Source organism: Rhinopithecus bieti, unplaced genomic scaffold (assembly GCF_001698545.2).
Source record: "Rhinopithecus bieti isolate Rb0 unplaced genomic scaffold, ASM169854v2 scaffold_34313, whole genome shotgun sequence".
Taxonomy (NCBI): domain Eukaryota; kingdom Metazoa; phylum Chordata; class Mammalia; order Primates; family Cercopithecidae; genus Rhinopithecus; species Rhinopithecus bieti.
Window position 1 is genome coordinate 671207 of NW_016814509.1, and position 11696 is coordinate 682902.

The 11696-nt window shown below is 34.5% G+C and overlaps 1 protein-coding gene across 4 annotated transcripts in view; it reads right to left on the reverse strand.

Moving 5' to 3' along the window:
* Positions 1-11696, reverse strand: part of MKLN1 (muskelin 1) — a 400971-nt gene that overhangs the window by 127735 nt on the left and 261540 nt on the right. For all 4 annotated transcript variants that reach the window (XM_017851288.1, XM_017851287.1, XM_017851289.1 and 1 more), the window contains one exon: positions 4862-4931. In XM_017851288.1, coding sequence (XP_017706777.1) covers positions 4862-4931 — 70 coding nt within the window. The remainder of the gene's footprint in view (positions 1-4861; positions 4932-11696) is intronic.

An 11696-nucleotide genomic window follows, 5' to 3' on the forward strand; every position in this document is an offset into this window, starting at 1 on the left:
TTTTGGTCCTTTTTTAATACAGTTTTCGGTTCTTTGCCAAAATTTTCAATATTAATTTTCATCTCCTTTTTTCCTTTCACATAGCAAAGGCACTTATTTTAAGACTTGTATCTAAAACTCCTATTATCTGTAAATCCTTCTATTTTGATAGACATCAAATATGAAAAACTAAAAGTAACAAGATGCCTAGGGTATCAGCTTCCTAAAAAAGTGTATCTTCTACTGTAGGTCTATTGCTAGGGATACTACCAATTCTTGATTATTTTAATCCAGTTTCAAGTACTGGGATGATATGAAACTGGGCTTCACCCCCTGTGAGGGCCAGACTATTTCTGGTTCACGCTTTCTCTTCAGACATAGCTTCAGGGTCTTAACCCAGAGCAAGAGGAGTCTACCACCCTACCACACCCCAGGTTCTAGCTTCTAACCTGTATCTCCCTGGCCCCAAGTGTTTGCCAAAGGTGCTATTTCGGCTTCTTAATCTCTTAGAACTTCTTTAGGATACTCAGTAGAAAAGTGGCCCCAAGTAGTTCTTTTTGGATTCCCATAGTCTTCTAAATCTTGGCCCCATCACTTCTGAAAAAAAATGTTGTGGGCACAGAGTAGGTGTACATATTTACGGGGTACATGAGATGTTTTGATATAGGGATGCAATGTGAAATAAGCCATCATGGAGAATGGGGTAACCTAACCTCAAACATTTATCCTTTGAGTTACGGACAACCCAATTACACTCCTCACGTTATTTAAAATATATATAGTTATTATCGACTACAGTCAGCCTGTGGTGCTGTCAAATAGTAGGTCTTATTCATTTCCATCACTCTTTACTACCTTATTTTCAGTATACTACCTTCAAAAATATTTTTTAAAATTTCACTTCTATTTCATCTTTTCTATCTGTGCTTAGTGGAAAGTCTTGTCAAAACTGACTTTTATTATTATATTTTTCATTTATATAAGTTTTATTTGGTTCTTTTTCAAATCTGTCACATCACTTTTTAGTGTCCAATTTCTTTTATTTCTTTAAATACAAGTAGTTGACTTAATTCCAGTATCTTTCAGTAGTTTTAATTCTAATATCTAAAATTCTGGAAGGGGGTTCTGCTATTCTGCTAGTTCTTAAAGTATCTTATTTTCTGCTATACTTAGTTATCTTTCAGTGTGTACTGTTCAATTTCCTTTAATAATGATTTGTGGATAATACCTGAGGCCTAGAAACAAAGGTAACTATTTTTAGAGACGATCTGCATTTGCTTCTGCTGAGAACCTTAAACGTACCATTCATCCTCAATCACTTTAAACTCAAATCATACCACAAGGTTTAATGGATAGTCAAGTATTGAGAATCTGACTACCAAATGTGAACAAAAACCAATACACAGCTATAACCTCTCAGAGATGAGTTTTCTTCCTTATTTTCCCTTCCTCTACTGAGTGTCAATTTATTCTGTTTCATTCTTATCCTGAGAATGAATTGCTTTAAGGTTCCAGCTTCCAAAAAAAAAAGCAAAAAAAGTCCCAGCTTTCACTTGTGCACATGCACACGTGTGTGTATGCGCACGTGCGTGTATTTTTTTTTTGAGACAGGGTCTCACTCTGTCACCCAGGCTGGAGTGCAGAGGCATGATCTCGACTCACTGCAGCCTTGACCTCCTGGGCTCAAGCAGTCCTCCCAACTCAGCCTCCTGCGTATCTGGGACTACAGGCACATGCCACTATGCCCGACTAATTTTTGTATTTTTTGTAGAGACAGGGTTTCACCATGTTGCCCAGACTGATCTCAAACTCCTGAGCACAAGTGATCCACCCGTATTGGCCTCCCAAAGTGCTAGGATTATAGGCATGAGCCACCACGTCCGGCCGTGGATTTATCTGTTTTTTATTCAGTGCATTTGGGAACTTTCAGATCAAGAGTGGGAAAGAAATATTATAGCTTACAACCATTAGAAATGCAAGACTCTTTGCTACATATCGATACATGAAAACTATACCCATGCTGGCCAGGTGCGATGGTTCAAGCTTGTAAGCCCAGCACCTTGGGTGGCCAAGGTGGGCAGATCACCTGAGGTCAGGAATTTGAGGCCAGCTTGGCCAACATGGTGAAACCCAATATCTCTTAAAAATACAAAAATTAGCTGGGCGTGGTGGTGCATGCCTATAATCCCAGCCACTTGGGAAGCTGAGGCAGGAGAATCACTTGAGCCTAGGAGGTAGAGGCTGCAGTGAGCCAAGATTATGCCACTGCACTCCAACCTGGGTGACAAGAGCAAAACTCAGTCTCAAAAGTAAAATAAAATAAAATAAAACTATACCCATTTCATCCAACATGGCGGTTTCTTATAAGACTAAGTAAACATTGAAATTGCTTTGAATTTTATTTTTTCTTTTCTGGTAAAAATGTTGTCCCTTGAGACTGGCCATGGAAAACCCCAGTTATATTTGAGTAATAACTACAATGAAGAAAACTAGATTGCATAGTATTTATTTTCATTACAAATTAGTCCTTCTTCATTACAAAAATTTCAGATAACTTCTACTATAGGACTTATCACATTGAAATGTTTCAGGGTATCTGATGCAATACCCGTGGTTCATCAAGAGGAGACAATATTTAATTCCCTACAGTATTCAAATACCTGAAGTTTGGCACTTCATAGAGGCTTACTAAATAATTTTTTAATGAATGAATAAGCAAACCAAAAAGTTAAGAAAAGCATTAAATTCTACTACCTTCAAAATATAGTCCAATAACAAATAAAGACAATTTCAAAATAATAAGGTTATCATAGTTTCAGTTATGATCACTGAATTTTCTTTTTTGCAGAAAAAAAGATCATTAATAAGAAATAAAATAAATGAAAACACTAACGTACCAAAACTCAAGCACTAAAATTATTAATAAGTAAAATGAAAAGTGAATCAAGAAAAGCATGATTAAAAACACAATGTAAGTCCATTAACATATGCAAAGAGATTTTAATGTAAATAGGAAAAAGCAAATTATAACCACAATGAGTTAAAATGAAAACTCCACCAGAATGGCAAAATATAAAAACCACCCATAGAAGTGATGAGGAGAACGTGACCCAACAGCAACTTCCATACACACCCAGCGAGAGGCTAAATTCTACAACTACTTTGTAAAACAGTTTTCTACTACCTGATAAAGTTCAATACACATATACCCACCCTATGACTCAACAATTCTACTCCAAGGTATATATACCTTAAAGAAACTCTTACACATGTGTACCAGGAGACAACATGTAAGAATGTTCACAGCAGAACTGTAAAAAGCCTAAATGCTTATCAACAGCAAAATGGATAAATACATTTTGGCATATTTATACACAGGAATACTATATGGTAGTGAAAACGAACAAACTGCAATTACATATAACAACGTTAACAAAAATCATGTTAAAAAACAGCAAGTCACAGAAAATTTATAAACGACTGAATCAATTTATATTTTACTTTTACAAAATCAAAGCCAAAAAAACTAAGTCATAAAATATTTATATGCTGTATCTATGGAATATTATTTTAAAATGCTTAATAAAACATCAGTTATAGTTACTGGGGAGGGGTTAGAGGAAAGAGATAAGGGGGGCTCATAGGAGGCTTCAAAAGATAGCAATCACTTTCCATTTCTAAACATGGCTGATGAATAAACAAGTTATTTGTTTTATTCTTTACATTACATATAAAAATTATAAATATATATATATATTTTTTTGAGACAGAGTCTCACTCTGTCGCCAGGCTAGAGTGCAGTTGTACAATTTTGGCTCACTGCAACCTCCGCCTCCTGGGTTCAAACGATTCTGTTGCCTCATCCTCCTGAGTAGCTAGGACTATAGGCATGAGCCACCACACCCAGCTAATTTTTGTATTTTTAGTAGAGACAAGGTTTTACCATGTTGGCCAGGATGGTCTCGACCTCTTGACCTTGTGATCTGCCCGCCTCAGCCTCCCAAAGTGCTGGGATTACACGCATAAGCCACCGCGCCCAGCCACTTTCTTTTCTTTTTTTTCTTTTTTTTTTTAGCATAGATCAAAGGTTTCTATGTTGCCCAGGCTGCCTTGAACGCCTAGAACGCCTAGCCTCACCTCCTTATGCACCAGGACAACAGGCCTGAGCCACTGTGGCTCCCAAAAATTATAAATAAATATTCTTTAGACATGTATTTTGCAATAAAACATGTAAACACCAGGGGATCCAAATAGGCAAAGAGAAAAAAAAATACACAAATATATATATATATCCATGAATTACACTACAATTAAAAAATAAAGTAAGTATTATTTACCCATTTGCTTTACCTAGCAGAGCATTAATTTCTTCAAGGATATGGACATACGTGTGCCTAGTACATTATAAATATTAATGCTGAAAGCATATAACTGAAAGAATGATTTTAAATTCAGTCAACCATAGACACTATTTGCCAGGAAAAAGAAATTTAGCACATGGTCCTGATGTCATTTAAAATATTATTTTAATATGAAATACAGTATTTTAATAAAATAACAAACTAAGTTTATTTTCCCCATAAGATAGTCATGAGTCAAAGTTCAATTTACTAACATTTGCTTAAACATTTACACAATAACTTGAGTGTAACTGTTCTGGTAGACAGAAAAGTTCATGTTTCATCAAATCTCACACTGCATTTGCCTATGAGATAAAAATTCTTCCAAAATTTAATAAACAAGTAAAACAGAGAAAATAAAATTTACCTCACAATCTCAAAAAGAGAATAAACTATTAAGAGATTCCAGATAACTAGTATCAATTGAGTGTTTATTTAAATGTTCACTTCTAAACAGCATTAAGTGATACATGTAATCTTACCTGGGGAGGATAATTGCTCTCTGAAGACCATCTTGAAGATTGGTCGTTTGGTTTGTCCACTAAAATATTCCTGGAATAAAGAAAAGTATTAAAAAATTAAGAGAACATGACTAGGCAAAAACAGGAATAATCTACCAGATGCTGAAATTATCACAAAGTTATGTAATGTTTGGAACTTGAATAAGAATAGAAAACAAAACAGAGTAAGAAACGCACAGAAAACTTCTAGTAGATATAAGATTTTAAAATATAACAAAGGTGGTATGTTCAACAACAGAGAAAAATCAAGACTTTTCATAAGGCACTTTTGTTTAAAATAAAAAGTTCTATTAACACTTTACATTAAGTGCCAAAATGAACCTTAGATATACATATTTAAGAATTTAAGGTAAAAATAGCTGGGTGCAGTGGCAATTCCAGCCTGGGCAACATAGCAAGACTCTGTCTTTAAAACAAAAAAAGACTTCAAGGTAAAAATAAAGCAATAAAATACCTAAAAGTAAATAAAATACCATATACACATATTATATGTAGCATGCATTATATAATATTGCATGCAATCATACTGTTACATTATATATTCATTACATATATCATACATGCATCTTTTTTTATACATATATAAAGTACATCTTTGGAATAAGACGCACTTTTAAGCATACCATCAAAAGCAGAACTGTGAGTGGAAAAGGAACTGATATAAGTAACTTTAGAAGATGGTGATTGCACTGGAAACTGTAAGGCTAAAGGCAAGCAGAGCTATACATAAACACTGCTTGATTTGGTAAAGTTGTTTTTCACAAGGAATATGGTTAATTCCTATGTTACATACATACTGGGGGAACAAATAAGTAAATGGCTGGTAGATGTGGGAACCAGGTTTCTCACTTTTGGAGGGGAATGTTACAGTTAAGCAAGGGAAGGGAGGGCAGAAGGAACCCTGTGGTACTGGATTAGAATCAGAGACATCAGTGCAAAGTTGTGTTTACTGTAATATAACATAAATAAATAATTATAGGGGTGTATGTGCACAAACAGTATTTTCTAACTGTCCACTGAGGGGGACTAGAAGCAGTGACACACCAGTACCCAAAAGCACACCCAGCACCCTGATATTTGTTTCTACATACCATCCTCCAATAAAAGAAAACAGGAGTAGCTGGAGAAATGGCTGATTCTAGAGCTGGGTAAGAGAATACAGAAGATAAACCTGGAGTATCTTATACAAGAAAAAAAGAAGCGTTTTTTTTTAAAAGGCAGAGGAAGGGGGCAGTATCGATCATGTCAAAGGGTCACAGAGAATGACAGGCCAATGCTAAAAAAAATTAAGTGGTAAAATATACACGAATCCATATTGATATAACCCCAGTTTAACCAGCAGGAAAACATGAGAGGAAGGTTCAATGAAACAAATGAATATTCCTCCAAACTCAATATAATAACAAACAAGGAAAGACTGAGAAACTCACAGACTAGAGGACAGTAATGAACATGACAACTAAATGTAATACGGGATCTTGGATCAGAGAAAGAATAATTTGTGGGAAAACTAATGAAATCCAAATAAAATGTGGCATTTAGTTAATAGTAGTGTACCCAAGTTGACATCTTAGTTGTGACAAACGTATCATGGTAATGCAGGACGTCAGCAACAAGAGAAACTAAGTAAAGAACATATATAGTAACTCTGCCATCTTTGCAACTTTTCCATAAATCTAAAATTATTCTCCAATAAAAATTCTATTTTTTAAAAGCTAGATCTATACTGGCAAAGAGAAGGTGCTTAATAATTACAGATTTATTTATACCATCACAAATAAGAGACTTATTATCAAAAATAGATGAATGAATTTTTTTAAAAAGCACAGTGTATGGAAAACAACTGCCTTTAACACATATTCCACAAAGGCAAAACACAAATACATAAAACAACTAAAGATCAAATTAACAGGCAAACAGCCAACTAGAAAAAATAAAGGCAACATAAAATACATTGCGCTAACTAAAATTTGAATATTTAAAGAGCACTTAAATATAAATACCCCCATATCAAAATGGTAAAAAAAAATCCAAAATCAATAATCAAAAATTGGAGATTAAGACACACATATATATTGCCCCTATAAAATTAGTCCCACACCCTCAAAAATAATCACATTTTACAATTATAACAGCAGTTGTTGGCCAGAGCTGGTAAAATGTTACTCTTATATTTTGCTGATAGGAATGCAAATTAATGTACCTTTTCAGGAGAAAAATCTAATCGACAGCAAAATCATTTCAAATATGTACATCCTTTAAATAAAAATGATGACAACCATGACAATGACTGTGTTTGAGTCCCAGACAATGTTTTCTATGTATAAACCATTATCTTTGAAGTATACAAATTAAGAAATTGAAACATACTGCAGGAAAAAGGTCAGAGAAAGAAAAGAAAAAAGAAAAGAAAAGAAAGGAGCGAGGGAAGGCAGGAAAGAAAGAAAAAGAAAAAGATAAAATTGCCTAAATGTATGCACTTAAGTAGGGATTTGAACCCAAGGCAGTCAGACTACAAAGTCCATGCTCTTAATCACCCTATTAAGCCTCAGAATTTTTCCACTTCTTAGAACTTTATCCAAAAAAAAAAAAAAAAACCTAGGGGATATAACTCATCCACATTCATCAAAGCACACTTTAGAAGAGCAAGCTGTAAATAAACTAACAATGTAGGATTAATTAAATTATAACATGTCTGTACAGAATACCATGTAAATTATTATGTATTCTACAGCTTGACTTTAATGTCATAGGAAAATGTTCAATACATAGTAAGTGAAGGGGAAAAGTAGTTAACTGTGTATGTAAAGAATCAAGTGTTGCAAAGTGATAACATTCATACATAGGGAGAAAAGATAAAGAACGTATACTAAGTTATTAATATAATTCTCAAAGGGAGATTACAAGTGATTTTTTTTCTTTGTGCTTGTGTTTTTTTTCAAATTTTCTACAATTAACACAAATTCCTTTCCTATTAGAAAAAAAGCTTTTCTCAAAACGAATTAGGAAACACAGAAGACTGAAGATATGAACTGAGTTTGAAAAGACTACAGTACAATTAAAAGCTAAAGAATGAGAATTATTTTTAAAAATCACACTGATATACATGTTATAAAGCATGAAGGAAAACTTAATACATTACAACTACGATAAATTGGAACCACAGAAATCATGAAGTATAATCAATTTGGGGAGGGAATGTTAGATGTCATGGAAGTGAGGTAGTTCCTTCATCTTTCACAGTTCCTAGGAAAGAATGATGTTTCTGAAGTTGATAAAAATAAAAAAAAGTAATACTATTTAAAATTTAAAATTAAACAATGATAGAAATAAAAGCACACCACATACCTTCTAAATTATTTGAGACAGAAAATCAAGAAGGCATCAGGGAGAGACCCTGTCTCTAAAAAAGAAATTCAATGGTGACATAATTTGTCAGTTGTAATGAATCAAATAAAGCAAAAACCACAGTAAATATGAGAAGAAATTGATTCTAAAAATAGGAGATTAACAGCTCTCAGTATTTGGAAAATTAACTATATATATGTTATATATGTCAAGTATAATGTAAAGTATTGGTAAGATAGTGGTAAAGAATGTTACTATGAAGAAAAGTAAAGGAGAAACAGGCCTCAATAACATAAGGAAGCTAGCCATGTCACAATCTGAAAAATTAGCAGATGGACCACTAAATGCAAAATCAAGGGGGCCAAACAGTTACAATATGTTTTGGTCTTGTGAATTTTTACATGCCTATTAGATAGCCTACTGGAGATATGGCAGTTGGCTATCTGGGGCTGAAATTCAAGGAAAATACCAGTGCTGAATAAAATATACTCTTCAGAGATGTCAATGTATCGATGCTATTTAAAGCCACAACATTCAGTGAGATGACTTAGGGAATGAAATAGAGCTCAGAAGAAAAGCTTAAGGATTGATTATGCTCTGGGGGTCCATCATATAAGAGGTCCAGAAGAAAAGAATCAAGCATAAGAAACTGAAGAAAGCCAAAGATAAAGAAAATGAAAACCTAGAAAATGTAAATACTAAGTGAAGAAAGTATTTTAAGTAGAAAGAAAGGAAAATTTTTGCAAAATGCTACTGAGAAGACAAGGACTGGGTGACACATCTTCATAGGCCTAAATGTTGCCATACACAAGGTACTTAATAAATATCTGATAATGAAATGAACTAATAACACAAAAAAGAAAAAAAATTAAAGTAGACCCACCAAAGGATACGGTACATTAATCCCACTGATTACCTGTAACTTAAAGCTCATACTAAATTGAAATGAAAATTAAAAAGAAATAAAATATAGACCAGAAATGGAGTGAGGTTAGCCTAGGGGGTTTGGAAAGATAGAAGCTTGAAGATATTCCTGCTGATCTCCAGTCCCAGCATTAAGCCAACTAAGTATCTCTCCTGAGCCCACCAGGTTACAGAGGCCAGGCTCAGATCTTTAAGAATCTTGACAAAAGCTTGGCCCTAGCAGAAAAACCATGAGTTCCTTGAATAATTCTCTCCCTAAAAGTCAGGCATCAACTGCATAAGTATTGCTGTGACAATCTGCTATCTCTACCCCACTAAGAGCTTCAAGAGAAGTAATCTTCCCTAAAGGTGAGAAGAACTTGCCGTGTCAGTTGAAGCCATCTAATTGCTGAGGGGTGTCTCCTGGTGACCCACAGAAATCTAACACAGGAAGTGGTATACCAAAAGCCACAAGACAAGCATTGCTGGACTGCCAACTATTTGAGGTGTGCGAAATTTTACCCAAGGAGTACACAATGCAAAAAGTTTGTATGGAAAATAAATATACAAAAGGGCTAAGAAAACTTATTTAAAAAAAAAGAATAGTGACAGGAAATTATCTTGTCACTTTTAAAACACTTTTTAAAAGAATTGAAGATTTTAATTTAAAAAAGATTCCTTTAAAAAAAACCGTTTTAAATACTCTATAATTAAAAACAGAAAGGACTAGAATAGGAAAAAAAATAATAGCTCAGAGAAACACAAACCCAGTAACGAAGCCCAGTGTAGATGGAAATTTAATATCAGATTAAGGTGATATTTTAATTCAGCAGAAATTGATAATTCATTTATTAAATGATGCACAACTGAATATCCATCAGAACAAAGTTAACTCCTGTCTAATATCATATAAAAGTAATCTCATGGCTGGGCGCCGTGGCTCACGCCTGTAATCCCAACACTTTGGGACACCGAGGTGGGCAGTTCACCTGAGATCAGGAGTTTGAGACCAGCCTGGCTAACATGGTGAAACCCTATTTCTACTAAAAATACAAAAAATTAGCCAGGCATGGTGACACGCACCTGTAATCCCAGCTACTCAGGAGACTGAGGCAGGAGAATCGCTTGAACCCGGGAGACAGAGGTTGCAGTGAGCCGAGATCGCACCATTGCACTCCAGTTTGGGCAATAAGAGCGACACTCTGTCTCAACAACAACAAAAAGTAATCTCAAAGATTTAAACATACACATATACATACAAACCCTAGGGGAAAAATGTAGGGGCCAATACGTACAACCTAACATGTTAGAGAGATATTTTTGCTAAGAAACACATAATCTATAAAACAAAAGGTAACCATTTGATTATATCAAAACTTTCAAATTTTGCGTTATGAAAAGTTCCATGAAGAAAACCAGGAGACAAGCAATAGTTTGGACAAAAACCTCTGCAACTCATATGACTAATCAAGATTCCATATCTAGAGTATGCAAAATGTTGTTACACTTGATAAGATGAACAACAGAACTGAAAATGAGCAGAATGCAAGTCACTGAAGAGTCATTCAAATAGCCAATAAACTATCACCAAAAAAATTTCTCAAAATCCCTGTATATTGTCTGTCATGGAAAAAGAAATTAAAATAGTAAGATATCCCTTTTTACCCATCAAATTGATGAAATTAATCCCTAATTATCAGAAAATTGGAGAGAAAAGATGAACATGTACATTATCCTAGCCTTTATGGAAAGTAAACTTGTAAAATTTATTAAAATCTAAAATGTACATATTCTTTCACCTAGAACTCTCATTTCAAAATCTATCCCACAGAAGTAAAATCACCAGTACGTAAAGACATATGACAGAAATGTTTGGTGCCACATTTTTTGAGGTAGCAGCGAAATGATCAAATTATAGAACATACATCATGGAACTTTATACTACCATTATAAAAAACTTGAAGAGATTTCCACTATGCAGGATACAAAGAAGCATGTAAGATTCTATTCTTGTTTTAAAAACCTGTTATATACAGGGGTGTGTGTGTGTGTATGTGTGTGTGTGTGTGTCTGTGTGCAGGGGCCATTGAAAATAATATGCTAAGAATAGATAAGGCTCAAGGACAGTATCTCTAGCTGGTTGCACTTTCCATGAACTCCAGTAGTCAAGGACAGTTTCTCTAGTTTAACTTTTTTTTTTTTTTTTTTTTATACTTTAAGTTCTAGGGTACATGTGCATAACATGCAGGTTTGTTACATATGTATACTTATGCCATGTTGGTGTGCTGTAGTTGAACTTTTAATGAACTCTAGTAGGCGCCAAGAAGGCAGACAAATAAGAAAGAGCTTAGAGACAAGGAACTAAGCAGAAGGTTACATCTGGGTGCAGAAAGTTTGTTTTGCATTGTGTTATTTTTGCCGACGTGGGATTTATGGAGTATAAATAAAGTGAGGCGGAGGCTCTAGGCGCGGCCGCCATGTTCTCTGTTTGTCTTTGTCTCTTGTGTCTGTTCATTCTCCACCACCCCCGGCACGGTCCCCAATA